The 21,760-nt window shown below is 44.9% G+C and overlaps 3 protein-coding genes across 4 annotated transcripts; 2 read left to right on the forward strand and 1 right to left on the reverse strand.

The window, feature by feature from the left end:
* Nucleotides 1-396: 396 nt before the first annotated feature.
* LOC123102442 (ATP-dependent RNA helicase DEAH12, chloroplastic) lies at nucleotides 397-8,761 on the forward strand. The gene is made up of 3 exons (XM_044523789.1): nucleotides 397-1,427; nucleotides 1,905-4,866; nucleotides 7,308-8,761. The coding sequence occupies exons 1-3, from the start codon at nucleotides 624-626 to the stop codon at nucleotides 8,582-8,584; spliced, it is 5,043 nt and encodes a 1,680-aa protein (XP_044379724.1). The 5' UTR covers nucleotides 397-623; the 3' UTR covers nucleotides 8,585-8,761.
* A 4,567-nt stretch (nucleotides 8,762-13,328) lies between these two features.
* Nucleotides 13,329-19,228, forward strand: LOC123102444 (uncharacterized). Of its 2 annotated transcripts, none has more exons than XR_006448957.1 (3): nucleotides 13,329-13,509; nucleotides 15,250-15,415; nucleotides 18,567-19,228. XR_006448957.1 is itself a non-coding variant. In XM_044523791.1 (3 exons), the coding sequence occupies exons 1-3, from the start codon at nucleotides 13,445-13,447 to the stop codon at nucleotides 18,781-18,783; spliced, it is 441 nt and encodes a 146-aa protein (XP_044379726.1). In that variant the 5' UTR covers nucleotides 13,343-13,444; the 3' UTR covers nucleotides 18,784-19,228. The 2 variants fall into 2 exon arrangements, 1 of the variants encoding a protein (XP_044379726.1); XM_044523791.1 differs by having other exon boundaries at nucleotides 13,343-13,509; nucleotides 15,257-15,415.
* LOC123102443 (AAA-ATPase ASD, mitochondrial) lies at nucleotides 15,475-17,415 on the reverse strand. The gene has a single exon (XM_044523790.1). It carries the CDS (start codon nucleotides 17,274-17,276, stop codon nucleotides 15,699-15,701), a length of 1,578 nt encoding a protein of 525 aa, XP_044379725.1. The 5' UTR covers nucleotides 17,277-17,415; the 3' UTR covers nucleotides 15,475-15,698.
* Nucleotides 19,229-21,760: the final 2,532 nt, after the last annotated feature.

Below are 21,760 nucleotides of genomic sequence, written 5' to 3' on the forward strand. Positions count from 1 at the left end.
GCTATAATTATGAAGATTAATAGATACTCCCTCTATTTCATAATATAAAACGCTTTCATAAGCTATGTTAGCTTGTAAAAACGTCTTATATCATGAGACGGATGGGGGCAGAAGATGAAATCAAAACCCTAATTCTGATACATAATATTATGAGGCGTCGACAGCTTCCTCCTTATTCAACGATTCGACTTCCTACCAGTGTAACCATTATCTCTTCCATTCCTCTTCGCCTCGCCACCCCAACCTCAACCACCCGCCATCACCGTCGGTTGTGTCGTCGCTCCTATCATCCATCTAACCCTTCTACGTCCTCGTCATCTCCTCCGTTGCCTAGAACCTCCCACTCTTCAACCCTGACCCTTTTGCATCATGAAGTTTCATCCTCGTCTTCACCGCTGCCACCACCCGCGTGGCTCCACTCTACCTTGTTGCCCTCGCTGGGTCGAATCCCACGCGTCACGGACGAACCGCACGGTCTAGAAATCAGCCGCCGTTTCGTGGAGTGGCACTGGACTGCGCTTTTTGGCAAAGCAGATAAAAAAATCTAGTCTGAAGTGCCTGACAAACATTCCGTCCGATTCCGACCACCGACCAAAACCTTCGCAAACCCCTCCGCTGCCGCCATGGCTCGATCTCACGCCGACCGCCCCTTCCGCCCGCCGGATCGGGGTCCGCTGCCGCCGCACCGCTCACAGCAGCACAGCCAGCCGCACCCGCAGACCGCCGCGATCCTCCTCCTTCGCGCGGGCCCCGATTTCTCCTCCCCGTCCGCCACGGAGGTCGACGCGCTCGTCGCCGGCCTCCGCCCCGACAGCCTCTCCGTCTTCTCCTCCGGCCGCCACGCCGCTCGCCTCCTCTTCCGCTCCCTCCCTGCGGCCGCGGCCGCGGCGCGTGACCTCTGGTCGCTCCGCCTCGAGGGCCGCCACCTCCTCACCCCGTACCTCCCCGACGCCGCCCTCGCCGCGAAGGCATTCCCCCTAATCTCCTCGCTCTTCGCCTCCCACGCCTCCCGCCTCCTCGACTCCGACCTCGTTTCCCGTTTAGCCGCCCGCTCATCTCAGCTCGCAGCCTCCGTCCAGACTGTCAAGCACCGCCTGCGCGTCCGCCGCAGTAACCTCCGCGACTTCGATCAGTTCAATCTCCAGAGGAAAACGCTGGAGGCTGACAAGGATTTGTTAGACGCTAAAATTGCCGAGTATAAAGCAGCAATGATGTCGATACGTCGTGCGATGCTAAGTGGGACGGATGAAGAGGAGGAGGTGGACCAGGAGGAGGAGGGGGTTGATCTGTTTGGGATTGTGGAAGATGATGATGTGGATTTTGCGAGGGTGCACACGATGATGCTGCGTGAGTGCAGGCGGCTCAATGAGGGGCTACCAATCTATGCATACCGTAGAAAAATTCTCAATCACATATTCGCTAACCAGGCGAGTTTTACGAGTTCTTTGCAGTTATATTTGTGATGTTTGCAAATCTACAATGCAGTGTGAGCCAGACTTTTATGCTTAGTTGTTAGAACCATAGTGGAAAAGCAGTGTATGGAGTTTTGTTGTGTATATATTATAATTTTGCAATGCGCTGTTAAGTTTTAACTTTGCTTATGTAGGTTAAGTTAATCTGAGTCATCTCTTGTGATTTTAAATATTGGTAGTATTGGCAGAATATTCTTGCTCTAGCTTTTCCAATGGAACTGCACCTAATGATCTTCATTACAAGGTTATGAGGTGCATTTTTGCCGTTGAGGTACCAACATTTTGATCATGTAATTTGGTCTAATATTCAGTAGTCAGCGTTTCGCTTTACCCACAATTTCCCCCCTAGGTTTCACTTGTTTGTTATTTTTCTAAATCATGAATAATGACATAAAATTTGTGTTTTAAGTTATGTATCTTTGTTCTCTACAGGTTATGATCTTAATTGGGGAAACTGGTTCTGGGAAAAGCACACAATTGGTTCAGTATCTTGCTGACTCAGGTCTTGCTGCCAACGGTTCAATTGTCTGTACCCAACCTCGAAAAATTGCTGCTATAACGTTGGCACGTAGAGTAGATGAAGAAAGCAATGGCTGCTATGCAGAAAATTTTGTGTCGTCATGTTCAACCTTTTCCTGTTCTCGGGGCTTCAGTTCGAAGATCATATTTGGCACAGATAGTTATCTTTTACATCACTGCATGAACGATACGGGCCTGGATGGCGTTTCATACATTATTGTTGATGAAGCTCATGAAAGAAGCTTGAACACCGATCTTCTCTTAGCTTTGATAAAGAAGAAGCTGCTTGATAGGGTGGATTTGCGACTCATTATAATGTCTGCCACTGCTGATGCTAATAGACTAGCTGAATACTTTTATGGCTGTCAAACATTCCATGTTAAAGGGCGAAATTTTCCTGTTGAAATTAAATATATCCCAGATGTATCAGTGGATGCTTCCTTCAATATTGTACCGAACTCTCTGAATGATGCTTGTGCTACTGCTTCTTATGTCAATGATGTTGTAAGGGTGGTAAGTGTGATTCACAAGAATGAAGAAGACGGTGCCATACTTGCTTTCTTGACATCTCAACTGGAAGTTGAGTGGGCCTGTGAAAACTTCAGCGATGCAAGTGCTGTGGTACTTCCTATGCATGGAAAGCTTTCCCATGTAGAACAGAGTCGTGTTTTCAACAGCTACCCCGGTAAGAGAAAAGTTATCTTCTGCACGAATATGGCTGAAACGTCGCTGACCATCAAAGAAGTGAAGTATGTTGTTGATCCTGGACTGGCCAAGGAGAGCAGATTTGTGCCTAGTAGTGGTCTCAATGTGCTGAAAGTAAATTGGATTTCCCAAAGTTCCGCTAATCAACGTGCTGGCCGGGCCGGTCGAACAGGCGCAGGGAAGTGTTACAGGCTTTACTCTGAATCTCACTTCAGAATGATGGAAGTACATCAAGAACCTGAAATCCGGAAAGTTCATCTTGGCACTGCTGTTCTGAGAATACTTGCTTTGGGTGTTAGGGATGCACAGAATTTTGAGTTTGTTGATGCCCCAAATCCAGAAGCAATCAATATGGCTTTGAAGAACCTTGAACAATTGGGTGCTGTCAAATGTAAATGTAATTTGTTTGAGCTGACTGATACTGGACGCTACCTGGTCAAATTGGGAATTGAGCCAAGGCTTGGCAAAATTATGCTTGATTGCTTTGATTCTGGTTTGAGGAAGGAAGGTGTAATTCTAGCTGCTGTTATGGCAAATTCTAGCAGCATATTTTGTAGAGTGGGCACTAATGAGGAGAAACATAAAGCTGACCTTCAGAAGGTCCGATTGTGTCACCAAGATGGAGATCTCTTCACTTTACTCGCTGTTTATAAAAAATGGGAGGATGGGAATGGAAACAGGAATATGTGGTGCTGGCAGAACAGCATCAACGCCAAGACCATGAGGAAGTGCCAGGATACTATATCAGAGCTTGAAAATTGTCTAAAGCATGAACTCAACATTATTATCCCAAGTTATTGGTGTTGGAATCCTGAGGTTCCCTCTATGCATGATAAGTTGCTAAAGAGAATTATTCTATCATCTCTTGTAGGCAATCTTGCTATGTTTTTAGGACATGAAAAGTTTGGTTACCAGGTGATTTCGACAGATCAGGCTGTGAACCTTCATCCCTCATGCTCATTGCTCAATTATGGCAGCAAGCCAGAGTGGGTGGTGTTTACCGAAATCTTATCAATCCCAAATCAGTATTTGGTATGTGTAACTGCTGTTGATCATGATGCGTTGTATGCACTTCATTCCATGTCCTTCATTCATCAACTGGAGAAACATAAGCTGCAGATAAAAGTGATTAGTGGGCTTGGTCATAATTTATTGCGAAGATTTTGTGGCAAATATGGCCAAAATCAACACAGGATTATCTCACATCTCAAGGAAGAATGCAGGGATGACCGAACAACAGTCGAAATTAACTTCAAAAACAATGAAGTTGTGTTATTTGCTACAAGGCAGGACATAGAAAAGGTCTTCTGTATTGTTAACGGTGCTTTGGAGTGTGAAGCTAAGATGTTGAGGAATGAGTGCCTCGAGAGAAGATTATTTCCTGGGAGGCCTGGCAGTTCTCCTCTTGCATTGTTTGGCTCGGGTGCTGAAATCAAGCATTTGGAACTTGGGAAGAGGTATCTAACAGTAGAGGTTCTCCATCAAAATGCCCATGATATCAATGACAAGGAGCTTATTTTTTTGGTGGGCAGTCTGATCCCCGGTGTCGCTAATTTTCATAAATCAGCTGGGAACTTTCGGATAGCCTCAGATGAAACGAAATGGGGGAAGTTTACATTCCTCAAACCTGAAGATGCTGAAGATGCTGTGTTAAAATTGAATGGAATAGAGTTTCATGGTTCCTCATTAAAAGTGGTTCCAGTATGTTCTTCTGATAATCGAGGATTACCATTTCCTGCGGTAAGAGCTAGACTATCATGGCCATGTAACCCAAGCAGGGGGCGTGCATTCGGGACCCGTTTGCTCAGGCTCAGGGAAGCACCCATAATTGGCCCTTCTGTTTCTGCATGTGAAGAAGCGCTGATTAGAGAAATTTCTTCATTCATGCCAAACAAGAGTTTTCCTGGACAAAATTTCCGTGTTGAAGTCTTCCCTCCAGAGGAAAACAACTCAATGATGAGAGCAACTATAACTTTTGATGGAAGTCTTCATCGAGAGGCTGCAAGAGCGCTGGACCATCTTGAAGGAAGCTTTCTTCCTTGTTGTCAACCTTGGCAGATGATACGGTGCAAGCATGTATTTCATAGTACTCTGTCCTGCCCATTACATGTTTACAATGTTATCAGCCAGGAAGTTAATTCTCTGCTTGAGAGTTTCCGAAGCCAGAAAGGTGTGCTTGCATTCCTCATTTCCTGCCTGCTTAAATTTCTTCGCTGTTCTATTGTTTGAATCATGTGTTTTCTTTGCTTTTTTAAAATGGAACACATAGATTCCATTAAATTTGGCACACGGCTAAATTTCTGGCTACCACACCCCAAACATCACCATGAAAATGGTCCGTCCAAATTACACGATCATCTAGACCCTGATCACACCCCAAGGCTGCAAAAAGATGTGACGTCATTACTTTTACGACGAATAAATTCTGTACAGTACACATCAAACGAGAGCAGTAACATACTCTTTAAGGTCTTTTACTAGTGCACTGGATGTTGACAAATCATAACCAGTGTTAGACAAAGCTTGTTTAAGCTCTAGGCAGTCGGTCTCAAGGACAACTCAGCCCATGCCTAAGGAGGTGACATGATGAACATCATGCTGCATTGCTTGAGCTTCCAAGTCCACATGTGACAGGCTTCCTTCACCGGCAGCAATTAAAGCCCCTAGATGATCCCGGACAGCAAATTCCCTATCACCAGCATGCACAGTTTGACAGATAAGCATCAAAGTTTACCTTTAACCACTCCAGAACAGGAGGTTTTCCGGAGCTCACAAATCTGGGTATATTCACTTTCACATTCGGGTGGTGTTCTAAGGATTCAGAAATGTATGTTGCAAATCTTAATTGGAAATCAGAGACTGGTTCGACTGTGTCTTCTGTGTTACCTTATTGTGGTGAGACCACTAAATACGTGAAAGTGGCAAGCTTCATAACCGCACTGCCTCTTTTCCAAAATAAATTTCACAGTTCCTTTAGCTGAGATGCACTTCAAGAGATTCAGCTTTTCTTCTTCGAGGAGCACCGCATGCTAACACATTTTCACAATTTTTTTGCAATATAAGAGGTGGTCACCATCTTCATTTTGTCATCTCCATAAGGGATTGTGCATAATCGCCTCTCCTTCGAATATTCATTTGCGTTCCTAGTGTCCAAATAAAATGGTTAACTTTACTTGGGCACAGCAAACTCAAAATTCTCTTCCAGACATGATTATAAGACTTATCTGCACTATTTGAGCTTCCACAACTGCTGACACCTTGCAAATCATGTTGCTTCATGTAAAATTCATATGCTGACCCCACTTCCTTTAAATGCACTCCCTCTACTATGTTCCCATGGACCAATGTTAAACGTGAGAATTGACAGAAATAATTAAAAGTTCAGCCCAAAATGATCCTAGTCTTTTATTTATTTATTACCAAATCTGCCCCTTCCACTTAGCGCCAGTCTCCTTGGTGTTGAACTTGGCTATGTCAAGGCCATACACTTTGGTATTTGAAAAAACTTAGAACTTTCGTGGAACAAACACGTTCAACGCCATACACCCCGGGGTTGAGCTGTTTGTGCTTAACGCCAGAGTGCATGGCGCTGAACTGTGTTACCTTTCTCATTGTCATTTTTGCCTGCCTCAAGCCATCCACCACATGTGATTTTCCCGGTAGCACAAGGTGAAATAGCAGAGTAGGCATCAGTGATTGCCATCTTGGAGCAGAAGCTTGCAAATAAGTTAAAACCTGTACGTGCATGAATAAAGAAAAGAGAAAAAAAGAGAGTAAAGGATGAACGCTGCTACTGGGTATGAAAGAATCTTTCTAGGCCAAGCACTGCCGCTCGTTATATAACAAGCCAACACTCATTGTTTTAATTCACCCGTGGGTCAAAGAAAGGAGGCCACGGTTCAACACCATATATGTTGGCGTTGAGCTCTAACAACTAAACACCAGCTGTTGAGCCTATCATGTGTGTTTGCTCCATAAAAATGCTAAGTTTTTTCAACGCCAACATATATGGCGCGAGCAAAAGCGTCAGATTTTGTCAGAAGTTTACATTAGAGTTATTGTTGGCTAAACTTCTAAATGAGGGTCAGTTCTGTCCGTTTTCACCTCTAAAGGAGAGATGGTCATTTAATTGAGGAGTTGTAAACATGACATATTAGTGATGCATTATCATTTATTATCACTGCCTTGTTTGTTTCCAGGGGCTAAAAATGGCAAGTAATTTTGATTGGGGGTAGTATGTGTACATACAATATTTTTGGTGTTCCTGTTGGTATGCAACTTCTTTTTTGGTTGTTGTTAAATTCAGGAGTATGTGTTATTTCAAGAATCACCGCAAGAGTTTGTTGGTAGATACACTAGTTTACACATGTATGTGTGTGATCACTTGCAAGACTGCAACCAAGGTATACATCCAAGAATCTGTAACATTAGTAAATAGGGATATCCCCTTCCTCTCCTTGATAAGCCTAAATCACAAGTGTTATGCTGCTAATCTTATGTAGCTTCATTTCCGCATTTATATTGTTTGTGTGGTTGTTTGAGACTGCAAAAAGCTTAAGCTTATATCTACTGGTGAGTTTGAAGATGTAATCAGTTTTCTATTTCATACAGGTGTGTCTTACAATTTCGAAAAGACTGATAATGGTATTTTCCGGTTAAAGCTCACTGCAAATGCCACAAAAACAATAGCAGATTTGAGAAGGCCTCTTGAGATTTTGATGAAAGGCAACACTATAAACCACCCTGACCTGACAATAAGTGCAGTTCAGCTACTTTTGTCCCATGATGGTGTAGCACATTTGAAATCTATTGAACAAGAAACTGGTACTTACATTCTTTACGACAGACAAAGTCTGAATATTAAAGTCTTTGGGCACCAAGATCAGATGGCTACAGCAGAGACAAAATTGGTGCACGCACTTACAGAGCTCCTTGAGAAGAAGCCCCTGGAAATTAGTCTTCGTGGCCATAACCTCCCTCCAGACTTGATGAAGAAAACAGTAGAGAACTTTGGAGTTGATCTGGAAGGACTTAAGAAAGAAATGCCTGCAGTAAATGTTGAGTTACATAAACAGCGACATCTACTTAAAGTTTGGGGTAGTAAAGAGGATAAGCGAAGGGTTGAAGGGATGATCTCTGAGCTGATAACCTCTGTTAAACAGAATGCCCTGGTTCAACTTCCGTCAGGGAGTGTTGGAGGAAGTAAGGATAAGCTAAGGGATGACAATGAGCTGGCGCAGGATGCGTGCCCTATTTGCTTGTGTGAGACTGAAGACCCTTTTGAGCTTGAATCATGTGGGCACATGTTTTGTCGGGCTTGCTTAGTGGATCAGTGTGAATCTGCCATGAAATCTCATGATGCGTTCCCTGTTTGCTGCCTGAAAACTGGATGCAGGAAGCCCTTCCTCATAGTTGATTTGAAGCACCTGGTGTCTAATGAGAAGCTGGAGGACCTATTCAGAGCTTCCTTAAGGGCATTTGTTACATCTAGAGCAGGAATGTATCGCTTCTGCCCGACACCCGATTGCCAATCCATCTACCAAGTGGCAGCTCCAGATGCAGAGACCAAGCCTTTTGTCTGCGGGGCTTGCTATGTCGAGATCTGCACCAAGTGCCATCTTGAGTATCATCCTTTGATGTCCTGTGAGGCTTACAAGCAATACAAGGAAGACCCAGACGCGACGCTGCTTGAATGGCGCAGAGGGAAGGAGAATGTGAAGAACTGCCCTTCGTGTGGATACACGATCGAGAAATCTGAGGGCTGCAACCATGTCGAGTGCAGGTGCGGCAGCCATATCTGCTGGGCATGCTTGGCGAACTTCAGGAGCAGCGAGGAGTGTTATGGCCATCTCAGGTCTGTGCACCAATCCTTTGTGGACATTGTGTAGAACCTGGATGTAGATTTTTGCACATGCTGGCTGAATGATTATATTTGTTGTGTATACAATGTAGGAAGATGATGATGTTCGTCTGTCTGTATATTAACCTTGTTATAATTGCATGACGATAACTAGCGCACATCTGTGTTGAAAATATCTTGACCATTTTATCCATGTTTACTTAAATCGTTTGGGGACTTCTGTTTACGGATGACTGAGAGCATTGCTGGCATCTTTGTGGGTGAATCTTTGTTCCCCTAAAATCACTTTATTGGTTCCATGTTTCCGTTTTTGAGTTCATGCTCGTTCAGTTCTTGGCTGGTTTGACGAAGTGTGTGCATCAGAGAGATGGGGGTTTGGATAAGGGCACAGTTCCTTCTCCAAACCAGTGAAGCCCTCCTGCAAAGCACAGGCTTTCTAGGTGGTTGGTGCAAACAGGGGTTTCTAGGCTTGAGTGGAGGGTGCAATACTGGTTTCTCCACATTAATCCTGGCAGTTTTTTCATACTTATGCTAGCATAGCAATATTACCCATAACCATCACATTACTGCTCATGTACTTTGTCGACGTCCACAACGCTCATCAGCGGTACAAAAAGAAATTCATTGACGCTTTCTCTCTTATCGCCGTTACTGTTGCTGGGTAGGAGTACCTGCCTGAGGGAATTTCCTAACGGACGCTCGTTGCGTCAAGTTTTTTTTTTTGAGACAATCCATGAAGCTTTTTATTCACTCGTCACAACGTTTACAGGGACGAACTGAAGTTCACCAGGGTTGCCCAACTAAACATGGTGGCCAATCCCTAATTTCAAAACATGCTTCGCTAGATTGTGAGCCTCGACATTTGAACTCCTAAACTCATGCACAAAATTACATAACTGAAAACTACGAAAGTATTCAACAATCTCACTAATGATAGCCCCATAGTTAGGACTACTCTTTTGCTTGATATCATCCACAACGCCTTTGCAGTCTGATGCAATGTGTATCGTCTGTAGCTGGAGGTCCTCTGCTAGTGCCATTGCTTCCCGGATCGCCAACGCCTCAAGAGTAGCAGGGTCAGATATAGAATTGAACACTATGGCCGATGCTCCAAGATACAGACCCTCCTCACTCCTGCAAATTGCAGCGATTGCACCAAATCTCGATCTCCTCATAGTGGCAGCATCAACATTCACTTTTATCATGCCTGCGGGAGGTTTAATCCAGCCTGTTGGCCTCACCCTCACTGAATACGCAGCTGATCTCTCCGTGCTCTTGGCAACTTGTATATCATTCAGAAAGGAATTGATGAAACAATGGGTGGAGTAGGGACTCTGAAATATATCTTCATAAATTGCCTTTCGTCTTGCTGCCCAAATAGCCCATAAGGTTGTCGTCATACGGACAAAAAGATCGCTCGACAAGGCTTTCTTCATTGCAAAAAGCCAATCCTTAACACTATCAGTGTCGAAACGGCTGACCTGATATAATATTTCCTCGTTCCCAAGTGCCCAAACACTGCAAGCCATCGAACAGTTCAGTAAGGCATGTCTCCACGAGTCTCTCGCGCCGCATAGCGCGCACGTTGATGACGTGGACATCTTTCTATGCTCCAAAACGTCAGCTGTTGGAATTGAGCTCCGAGCTAAACGCCAAAGAAACAACTTGATTTTAGCAGGTACATCTGTTTTCCACAGCTCTGTCCATTCCGTTTTTGCATTGTCCGCCGCAGAAGAACCACCACGTTCCTCGATCCAGTCCTCCCTCGAGATCTTGGTTTGCATAATAATTCTGTATGAAGATTTGACAGAGAATGAACCTCTCTGCTCTCCGCTCCAAGCCCAGAAATCCTCTACGTTTCTTGTACATAACGGGATAGCTAGCACAGCTTCAGCATCAATGGACAGGAACACCGCTCGGACCAGCTGCTCATTCCAGCTCGCTGTCATCGTGTGCATCAATTCTGAGACCAATTGTGGAGGGTTCGGAGTAATAGGCGCAATGGGCCTCATCATCCCCGGCCGTGGTAACCAATTATGCGTCCATATATGCGTGGTTTGCCCATTACCAATCCTCCTGATAAGGCCTAGCCTAAGCATATCTCTTCCATCGAGAATTGCTCTCCAAATTTGTGAAGGTCTACTGCCAAGCTCCGCCTCCATTACAGATGAGTGAGGGAAATAAGCTGCCTTGAGAATCCGCGAGCTTAGTGAATCAGGATCCTGAAGTATCCTCCATGCTTGTCTTGCTAACAAAGCAAGGTTAAAAACCTCCATATCCCGGAACCCGAGGCCTCCAAGATGTTTTGGGCGTGTCAAAATGTCCCAAGCCACCCAAGCTGGTTTACGTTTCCCCGCTTTACTTCCCCACCAGAACTGCCGAATGATGGAGGAGATGTTCTCACATAGGCCTCTGTGTAATCTGAAACAAGCCATCGAGTAGACAGGCAGGGCTTGAGCCGCTACTTTAATTAAAACCTCTTTTCCTCCAACCGATAAGAGTTTTTCCATCCATCCCTTCACCTTTTCCCAAACTCTATCTCTGAGATATTTGAACGTTCTCATCTTTGATTGCCCCACATCAGTTGGCATGCCCAAATAGCACTCATTCAATGATTCATTTTGGACTTATAGAGTTGCTTTGATACTATCTCTCAACTGTTGCGGGCAACCTTTACTGAAAAATATGGGCGACTTGTCATGGTTGATACGCTGCCCTGAAGAATTATAGTACAACTCCAGAAGGTTTGAAACCTCAACTGCCCCCTCTATACTCGCCTTGAATAACAACAGGCTATCATCCGCAAAGAGGAGGTGGTTAACAGCCGAAGCTGTGTTTGCCACCTTAATCCCCTCAAGCACAGATGACTGTGAACTGGTTTTTAGTAGGCACGAAAGGCCCTCTGCTGCAATCAAGAAAAGATAGGGGGAGATCGGATCTCCCTGTCTGATGCCTCGTGAAGGTTTGAAGGATTCAAGTTTCTCTCCATTAAACATCACTGAAAATGACACCGAGCTGATCATACTCATAGCAATATTTACCCATTGTTGCGCAAAACCCAACTTGATCATGATAGCCTGAAGATAGGACCACTCCAGACGGTCGTAAGCTTTCATCATATCCAATTTCAACGCACAATGACTGTTGCTCTTTGCTTTACTTCGCTTCATAAAATGCAGACACTCATAAGCGCAAATAATATTGTCGGTGATCATCCGACCTGGGACGAACGCAGATTGCTCTTCTGAGATTATATCCGGCAAGATAACTTTCAACCTGTTTGCAATAACTTTGGATGCAATTTTGCATAACACATTACATAAGTTTATTGGACGAAATTGTGTAAGGAGCGTTGGATCCATCACCTTGGGAATAAGAACGAGCACCGTGTCATTTACACACTCTGCGCTTTCCTCCCCCTTAATTATCCACAATACTGCCATCGTGACCTCATCTCCGCAGATCTCCCAGTGTCTTTGATAGAAGTGTGCTGGGAAACCATCTGGCCCTGGTGCCTTGGTCGCTCCCATATGAAAGAGCGCCGTCTTGACTTCCTCCTTTGTGTACGGTGCCATCAGCATATCATTCATATTCTGCGTCAAGTTGTCGAGGCTTCGCACAGAGGCGAGCGACCTATCGATCAAGACGGGCCGGCCCAATTACGAGATAGTGCACGCGCTACAGCGTTCGGATTTGGGAACCTTCTGGAGGGTTCCTGAAACGGTTCTGCGAACCTTCTAGAAGGTTTTGAACCGGGTTTTCACTGGGGTTTTTTTCTGTTTGCTTGTTGTTTTTTGTTTTTCTGTTTTTTCTTTTTCTTTCTTCGTCTTTCTGTTTCTTTATTTCATTTTTCAATTCCTTTTTCTTCTATTTTTATTTTATTTTTGTTCTTAAGAATTTCAAATTCTTTTCTAAAATTCTAAAATGTTTAGAAGTTCAAAACAATTTCTTGTTATTAATTTTTGTCCACAAATTCAAAAAATGTTCCCATATTATTAAAAATGTTTGCTTTTCAAAAAAAGTATATAAGTTCACAAAATGTTTATGTTTTCAAATTATGTTTGGGAGTTTCAAAAAATCTTCCCATTTCAAAATTTGTTCATCAATTACCAAAAATGTTCATGTTTTCAAATTTTGTTGCGAGTTTGCATAAATGTTTCCATTTAAAGAATTGTTCACAAATTCCAAAAAATGTTCATGTTTCAACTTTTGTTCGGCAGTTTTAGAAAATATACGCAAGTTTTAAAAATTGTTCGTGTGTTCAAGTTTTGTTTGGGAGTTTCAAAATATGTTCCCAGTTTTATAAAATGTTCGAGTATCCAAAAATTGTTTTCGAATTTAATGTTCGGGTTTTCAAAAAAACTTTCACGTTTTCTATTTTTTGGGAGATTTTACAAAAATGTTCCCGTTTCCAAAAATTGTTTGCATTTTTCGAATTGTTGAGTTTTTTCAAATTTTATTCACAATTTCAAAAAGTGTTCGCTGTTTCATACAACCTTCACGTTTTTTCTCAAAAACAACGTTTTGCGTACAAAATTCTAAAAATGTTCGGATGTGCGCTCGGTTTTGTTCTTAATATGTTGTGCTGCATTACACACCAGGTAGCTCTCTAGCTCAACTGGCTAGCTGTACTTCTTTGAAGCATTTGAAGCATCTGGTCTCAGATTCGAACCCTGCTTTTGCAGATAGGACCTCCCCCTACCTGAGGCCTCATTTGGTACGAGCGGATCGACAGGGTTTCTAGAGGATTAACCCCGCGGGGCCCAGAAATCTCGCTAATCCTCGTCGGCCCACTTGTTTCGCGGGGTTTGCGCAGCCGAATCCCTTCGACCCCCTTCGTTCCCCTCCTATCCACGCGGCTGGCCAGCCTCGCGGGCACCCGTGCGGAATGGGACGCACCGAGACAGAGCGTCGCCCCGCCGCCGCCGTCCTCCTCCGCCGGTACTTCTCGAGGTGATTCCTCCCCCTCTCCTCCACTTCTCCATCCCCTCCCCTGCAAACCCTAGGGCCATGGCCGGCCGTTCTGCAGCAGTTCGATGATGCGTCCAATGATGAGACAGGCTGCTTCCATGGCCATCCTTCTCCTCTCCTACATGGCAGCAGTTCGATGCGTCCATCGATGAGTCTGTCTGTCTCTTCTCATTTGCAGAACACGGCCGTTACCTTCAGCAGCCTTCTAGCCTGGTCTGCTAGAAGCAAGCTGAGAGTGTGGTATTTATCTAATTGAATCCATCGATCTGGAGCACTGATTGTTGTTATTGTTCCCTAGTGTCATGGGCTAGGGGTGTTATTTTAGTTCTAGTTTAATTTATGGCCTCCCACAGGCTGCTGTATCCCCACGCAGATTGATGTATTTTTGGACAAAAACAACAAACAATGATAACCTCTGTATCCCCACATTTTTTATATTGATCTTATGTTCATTTGTATGCATTAACATTATCTGTTCGCTATTCTTCTCTATCAGATACAACAGTGTAATATCTGTAACTGAATCTTAGTTGATTTTGTTTCGTGGCGTCATCCCTTTTTCTTGAAGCGACAAAAGAGAGATGATAGATGCACTTGCAAATTGGACGCTCCATTCTTCTAGATTCATAGCAATCCAACAATGGATACTGATTGTTGGTTCCTTCTTCAGTATGCTTCATTTTGGTCCCCATCCATAAATTTGCAACTGATGCAGCACTCATGTACACTTGTAACTTGGTTACTTTATTAGTAACTGAATCCTAAAACAAAGGCAGAAGGATGATACATGTAACAAAGCCTTTGTATCTAGTTGCTACTATTTGTTTTCTCTAAATAAAATTCTCTAAAATAGTTGCTACTATTTGTTAGGTTGAGGGCCTCATTTTTTAATTGGCACCGGGCCTCCGTTTTCTCGGATACGGCCCTGATCATGAAGCTAACTAATCTTTTGATTCAGAAGATTCCCACATCCCACTTTTGTGCAACTCTCACACTCTAATATATCCTTGTCCTGTTTATCCATCTGTACACAGGAACTTTTTCTTTTCTTTTCTTGGTGCATAATCCGGGTGAGCAACATTGGTTCTCCAATACCAGAGTATATGTGCCATCTAGCCTAGTCTGCTAGTACTATCTTCCATGCATTCATTATTTAATTCTCCACTCTCAGACTATATAATACAATATGAAAATTTGATAAACAACTAAGCAAGGAAATTCTGTTTGTAGTTTCAAGTCATGCAAAGTTGTTGTTGTGATGAGATATTGATTTCAAGTCATGCAAAATTATGCTGCTGCTGGGAAAAACTGCTGCTAAATTATTCCCATGTAGCAACTTTGTCTCATTTTTATTAGGTGACCTTTACAATTCTGTAGCAAGGATATAAGGGGAGTTAGTTACATTGTAAATTTGGATTTTTAAATGTTCTAGACCATGTTATGTCAATATGACAAAACTTGCCTACCAAACAGAAAATTTAAACAAAGAGGATTGTGGATGAAGGGGTTTGGGGGATTCAAGGGGTTTTGAGGAGATTGGGTGGAAGGAAGGGATTCACCCAATCCCCTGAAATCCCCCCCTCCCCAATCCACTTCTACCAAAGAAAGCCTGATGGTTGTCATAATCCGCAACCAAGTATTCGTGATAAGTTCAGCTAGGCAGAGTGTTAGCATTGTGATCCTCCTGCTGTTGGTTATGTCTCATGTAGCTGTGGTTTCAAGGGCTCAGAAGACGAAATCGAAACAACGAGAAGAACCACCTTCGGAAGAAAGAACTGGATTACTTGGTGAGGAGGCTGCGCAGCAGGATTCTGAGAGTGCCAGCTCTAGCACCGCGCTCATGGGATCTGGTCAGACAAAGAGAACCTGAGTGTAGTGCAGGCCATGCGTAAGTCAACTTCTGGCAGACTGCTGTCTTTTTTCTGTAGAGAAATGAGGAAATGCATATTTATGCAAACAATCTTAGTTTCCTTCTGCATTTACAAATACACAGTGTTGGGATAATGTAGTATTGTACTACTTCCTCTACCTATAGCAACATTACAACAGTCGCTTCATGCATGAACTAGCAAATGACAAAAGGAAGCTACATTATTTTATTTCAGTTGAGTGATATATGTCTTATCTGAACCAACACTGCGTCTTTTGGTCACGGAGCATGTAGTCTCACTCTACTCCTGTATCTTGTCAGCTTGCATGTTGTCTCCAATGGCTTCCTCTGATGTTTTGTCCTTCCCTTGGTCTTTCTCCTTGGCTTTCTTCATTTCAGCCTCCTCTTTCTCCTTGGCTTTCTTCGCTTCAGCCTCCTTGGCCACCTCTTCCTCCTTCGCCTTGGCGACCGCCGCGTCTTCTTTGGCCTGCTTGAGCGCCTCGATGAGGCCTGCCAAGCATACGTCAGGGTCCCTCGTTTTCTTCTTGGACATGGGCATGAGGTTCTCTGCCACGTCAGCGGGCGACATGTCAGTCTCCTCGAGCAGCTGCTGAATCTCCCCAAACAGCTCGTGCTCGACGACATCCAGGTAGTTCTTGGCGAGTACCTTGAAGCTCTCAAAGCGGCAGTAAGACATCTCAATGTGCTTGTCCATCCTGCCCCGCCGGATCAGTGCCGGGTCCAGCTTCTCCTTGTAGTTGGTGGTGAAGATGATGATCCGCTCGCCGCCGCACGCAGACCACAGCCCGTCGATGAAGTTGAGCAGGCCAGAGAGCGTCACATTGGCCGCGTCATCCTTCTCTGGCTCGATTGGTAGCTTGGGTTTGTCGTTGCCATCAGAGTCCTTGTCGCGAGAGGCCTTCTTGTCCTTGCGGCGTTTTCCGGTGAGGTCGGCGGAGCAGTCAATGTCCTCTATGACGATGATGGACTTGCCCGTCGTCTCGATGAAGAGCTTCCGCAACTCGGTGTTGTTGTTGATGGCCGTGAGCTCGAGGTCGTAGACATCGTAGTCGAGGAAGTTGGCCATGGCGGCTATCATAGTGGACTTGCCGGTGCCGGGCGGGCCGTAAAGGAGGTACCCGCGCTTCCACGCCTTGCCGACCTTAGCGTAGTACTCCTTGCTCTCTTGGAACGCCATGAGGTCATCGATGACGTCCTCCTTCTGTTTGGGGTCCATGGCAAGGGTGTCGAAGGTCGCCGGGTGCTCGAACGGTACATGGCTCCAGGCGCTCTTGGCCCCGTAAGGGCTCGAGCTGCCGCTGGCTTTGTTGGTGAACAGGCGGCGCTGGCGGTTCTTGATGATGACGGTGCGGCCCTCGCCGAGGATGAAAGGCAGGTAAGAATCGAGGACGAGGTCGTGGTGCTGCTTATGGAAGGTGACCCGGTAGAAGCGCTTCTCGTCCTCGCCAGGGTACAAACTGATGACATTGGACTTGGGTCGCTGCTTGGAGGCATGCCACCAGAGCGTGGCGCCGGAGAAGTCGTCGGTGACCCCCTCGTGGTCGTCGATGGAGACCTGGATGTTCTTGCTGTCCTTGCCGAGCTCGGCTTTGAGCCTGCGCGCGCGACGGGCACATGCGTCGCTCAGGTAGGCCTCGACGGCAAGGAAGAGCTCGCTTCGCTTCCAGCGCTGGGCGCCGTTCTCCGAGATGGTGATCTGGAGGTAAGGGTTGAAGTAGGCGGTGAGCTTGGCGGCCAAAGCGGCGAGGTTGAGCCGGAGGGTGTCCGGGATGTGGTTCTGCACCATGGACCATAGGAAGATGGTGCTCGCCACTGCCGATCCGAACCATGGCCACCACTCCACCATCGCCCCCTCCATGGCTGGACCTCACCTCTTGATTTTGTGTCTTGGGTTTTTCTTGCTGGAAGGCTGTAACTCTATCTGGCTCTGCACCGGACGGCACCTGAGTGAGTGAGTGGTTGTGCGTGTATATAGTGCTGGCTGGAGACGTGTGGTGATTCACTTAGGTTAACCCAGGTCGTCGTCTTTGTCATCATCGGAGCAGATCGTCGGGGTAGGTGGAGAGGAGCTCTCGGAGCCGAGAAAAATCGGTGAGTCCATACACACGGAACAAACTCATGAGTTCCCTTTTCCCAGTACAGATTGAGACAAGGTGAGTGAATGGATGGGTCTCTCCTAGCCAACAGGCCATGTTAGGGTATTTCGTATTGTAGCACTCAATCCATAGCACAATTTTTTTGAAGAAGAAAAAACACTGTATCTTTTTATGCAAGGGAGAGTACAGCTCACTCTGCTCCTGTCACTTCATCACTTGTCAGCTTGCTTGCTTGATGTCTCCATTGGCTTCCTGTGATGTCTTGTCCTTTGCTTCACCTGGCTACCTTCCTGGCTTTCTTAACCAGGAGATGGTTTACTTTGGGTTCAAGTAAATTAATTTCTGCAGCTTTTCAGCCCTAGCAAAATCCTGCCACTCCCTTCTTCGTTTTCCAAATTTCAAGAGCCATTTACATACAAGATTGATGTTGGTAGAACTGAAATCAGTGAACCCAAGCCCATCTAGGTTGGTTGTCACACACATCAAGCCAGGTGGTACTGAAAAGGTCAGAAAACTGCAAATTCAGTCTCCTGTAATTCTAACGGTCTAGTCATAAGCTAGGTGTGGTGTAGTGATTTACTTGACTTGAGCACTACCGGTAGCCGTTGTTGTCGTCGTCGGAACAGGAGAAGATGAGCTATCAGAAGAGATAGGCCTTTTGCCCAGTATACGTGGAGTCCTTGGTAGTAGTCTTTACCTGTGTTTTGATTTTCGGCCGCAAAAAGTGGATTTGGGCCGAATTTCGGCCATCTCGGCCTGAGGCGAAAAGTATATTTAGGCCGAAATTGCTCAAATTTGGCAAATTTTGATCAAATTTAAGTCAAATTGCAGTCAAATTTTGGTCAAATTTCAGCCGAAATTTTTGAAAATGGCTGAAATTCGGCCATCTCGGCCTAGGGCGAAAAAAAGCTCAAACCGAAAATCAAAACACAGGTCTCTACATAGCAACATTACAAGTGGAGCTAGATGATATTTTCCTTTAAGAAACGCTGCATCTTCTGAAAGGGAATCGTTCTAATTCTATCACTTGTCACCTTCCTTGATGTCCCCAGGTGCAGGTGGCCGGCGAGGTATGGGCGGAAAGTGGTGGAGAAGCAAGATGATGGTGGCCACCGCCGACCCGACCTGGAGCTGGCCCTCTTTGATGTCGTGTGCCTTGGGGTGGTTTTACTCTTGCCTCCATGGAAAGCTGTAGCTCGACCTGGACTGGACGCCCGTGTGCTTGCATATATAATGCCAACGATTTGTGCGATGATCTGCTTAGGTTGAGCCTAAGCACGCATCGCCGCTGCGGTCGCCATCGGAGCAGGTTAGGAGGAGTTATCGCCTTATCGGAGCTGAGAAGAAGCAGGCGAGCATCGACATCGATCGACCAGTCCACGGAAGTGGAATTGCTTAATGCTAAAGGCAACGGGAACTGCATAGTTGGCTGCAGGCTCCGCTCACTTTGCAGCAATCAAGGATGAAGCTCGCTCTTGGGCCATGGCTGGAGCTAGAGGAATGAACTTAGGGCTAGCTGTAACCTGATCGTGTCTTTGGGGGACTGAGCAACCCTGTGTCTTCTGCTCATCTCGTCACCACAGCGTTGCCATTCTTGTGCATGTCTCTGTGGTGATCCCCTGTAATTTCTAAACTCTCTCCCCTATCAATGCAATGATACACCATCTAGGCATATTCGAGAAAAAAAATAAGATTCCGGTTGCTAATTTGGTCATTGCATCGCTGTCGCTTTTGTAGATGATGGATTGCGTCTCTATCCTGTCACTGACAGCTGAGTATACAATATCCTCATCTATTTGGCATCAACAACCTGCAGGACTGTATTGTTCAGGATTTCAGGGGTAAGGATATGTGTCCACCTACTTTAGAAGAAGACTAACACCTGTGATCCGTTGGGGTAATGAGACAACCTTAAATCCTTTGTGGCCGATGTAGCTACTTCGACTCAGGAGGATGGTGTATATTGGGCATTGTAGAAAAATAATACTTTCTCGGTCAAATATATGTATAGAAACTCCTTAAGGTTTGGCCACTGATAGGCGCCGGTCGACCGGCCCAATTTCGGCCGGTCACCGCGCGAGCGTTTGATTTGGTCCACTGCAACCGTACGATTGTACACATCATCTTCTTTCCCACCTTATCTTCAGGCAATCATGGAAGAAAACTAGAAAAATCTGTCACTACTGACAAGAAGAGCCACAACAGTGACGAGGTAGAAGGCCCAACAGTCAGAGGAATCAACGAATCCGAAAAGGGAGAAGTGCCTACAACTGGGACCGAGCTGTAAGTGAGACGTGAGTGAGTGGCCCGCGAGCCATCGTATGAGGATAAGAGTGGTTGTGGCCTTCTATCAATTTTTGCATCAAGATCTAAAAACTCCGAATCATTGAAACGCCTTCTAACTAAAGTTGACTCATCTCCAGTTTCATATTTATCAAGATTTACATTGGAAAATAAAGATTCAATAGGAGTCACATCAATTACTTTAAGATCTTCCTCATTATTCAAAGCCTCTGGTTTCACTGCCATTTTGTTTAGTAAAGTAGCTTGTTTATCAGAAATTTGACTTACTAAATTTTCAAGATGCGCCAACTGAGATCTCAAACCATAAAATTCTTTAGACATATCATCAAGCTCTTTATTCATGTATTCCATAAAGCTTTTCTGCTCCTTGAGCTCGTTTCTAAAGAAATTGTTATGCTCAAATTGTAAAGACATGAACCTTCTAACATTATTCTCAATTTCGTCTACCCTCCTAAGGTGAGGGTCAACATTTTTTGGAGGGGTCATTGCGACAAAGCAAGCAGTCCAACACACGAGCACACAAAAAGTAAACGAAGAAGATGAACGGAAGATGGTGAAGAAGATGCGAATCTTTTTGAAAATCATATTAGAAGTGGGGGAGAGAAAAACAAGAGGCGAATGGCAAATAATGTAATGTGAGGGATGAGCGTGAAAGAACATGCGGTGCCCCATGTTTAGTTTTGGTAATTGATGACAATCTCTATGGACTAATGACTGCCTTGAGTTATATTTGAAGGTTTTGTCCATAGGCTTTTCTTGGAGTACATGTGTTGGTTTCAAGAAGAGTTTATGTCGACCAAGATGCTATTCAAGAAATTATCCAAAGATTGGTCATGTGAGTGTTGAGCTTATTGTAAGCATGTCTTGAAGAAGAAGATTGTGTGATCATTCATATCTACCTTCAAGACATCATCCAAATGAAGAGAATTGGAAAGATTCAAGGTTGATCAAGATTAAGTCAAGAATGAATCAAGTTGATCAACACACAAAGCATACAAGATGTACTGAGGGATCAAGTGATCCCATGGTATGGTAAGCATTGTCCATTATGCTTTGTTTGCTAACTCATGGTTTTCGTGAGAGTTCTTTGTGGGGTTAGGTAGCGATGTGCAAGTTCAAGTGGAGCATCATGAAGAGATCAAATGCTTGAAGCTTGTCGTCCATTATGGTAACAATGGATTTATGAAGATATGCCGAAGAGTGGCTCACCCATAGTGGAGTATGGGGGAGCAATGAACTAGTCTTCATCGAGCCAACACAATCAAGAAAGGTGGTCCAACTTGAGGAAGTCAAGATCGTCATCATCTAGCTCAAGTGGACTATGTGCAAGACAAAGGTTTGCTCTTGATAGGTTTTCTATTTTACCGGTCTCATAGTGGTAGTTGGGAGACCGGGCTATAGGATCGATTGTCGTACTATCAAGGGGGGCTCTCGATGAGTAGCTTGATCATATCGTTCGTTGAGAGCTCAAACCATTGCATCCTTGCATTATCTTTCTTGGTTCTTGTTTGCTTCTCTTTGTGAGTTTTGGAGCTTATGGTCATCTTGATGACAAGCTCGAGTTCATCGAAAACGGAGTTCACTTGCATCTTCTATGATGTTTTCGATGTTGGAGGTTATGTCTGTTCTTCTCTGTTGGAGGTTTCACTCCTCCATTTGTTAGGCATACCTACCCTGCCTCTTCTTACTATAACCAGTCGCTGTTTTGATGCCACTCATCGTCTTGTTTCCAACAAGCTTGAGTTTGCTCAATTCGGAGCTCATATGCAGAAGTTATGGCAGTTCTGGTTTTCTGTGGAGTATACTTGCTTTCGTGGAAGTGGCATAAGGATGGTGCCAGCGGTAGTACCTCTTATCGCCACAAACGGCAGTACCGCTGTCCCACAGTGGTAGTACTGCCCATAGCCATAAGCGGTAGTATGGCTCCGGTTCCGTGCTGGTA

Source organism: Triticum aestivum, chromosome 5A, assembly GCF_018294505.1.
Source record: "Triticum aestivum cultivar Chinese Spring chromosome 5A, IWGSC CS RefSeq v2.1, whole genome shotgun sequence".
NCBI lineage: Eukaryota > Viridiplantae > Streptophyta > Magnoliopsida > Poales > Poaceae > Triticum > Triticum aestivum.

What these genes read in the sequence shown, in the direction of transcription:
- LOC123102442 (XM_044523789.1), top strand. Translation starts at nt 624, where the DNA reads ATGGCTCGATCTCACGCCGACCGCCCCTTCCGCCCGCCGGATCGGGGT. An exon ending in ATCACATATTCGCTAACCAG is followed by an intron (nt 1,428 to 1,904) that starts GCGAGTTTTACG and finishes TGTTCTCTACAG; the next exon opens with GTTATGATCTTAATTGGGGA. An exon ending in GAGTTTCCGAAGCCAGAAAG is followed by an intron (nt 4,867 to 7,307) that starts GTGTGCTTGCAT and finishes TATTTCATACAG; the next exon opens with GTGTGTCTTACAATTTCGAA.
- LOC123102444 (XM_044523791.1), top strand. Translation starts at nt 13,445, where the DNA reads ATGGGACGCACCGAGACAGAGCGTCGCCCCGCCGCCGCCGTCCTCCTC. An exon ending in CTCCGCCGGTACTTCTCGAG is followed by an intron (nt 13,510 to 15,256) that starts GTGATTCCTCCC and finishes TCAAGGGCTCAG; the next exon opens with AAGACGAAATCGAAACAACG. An exon ending in GAGTGTAGTGCAGGCCATGC is followed by an intron (nt 15,416 to 18,566) that starts GTAAGTCAACTT and finishes TGATGTCCCCAG; the next exon opens with GTGCAGGTGGCCGGCGAGGT.
- LOC123102443 (XM_044523790.1), bottom strand. Translation starts at nt 17,276, where the DNA reads ATGGAGGGGGCGATGGTGGAGTGGTGGCCATGGTTCGGATCGGCAGTG.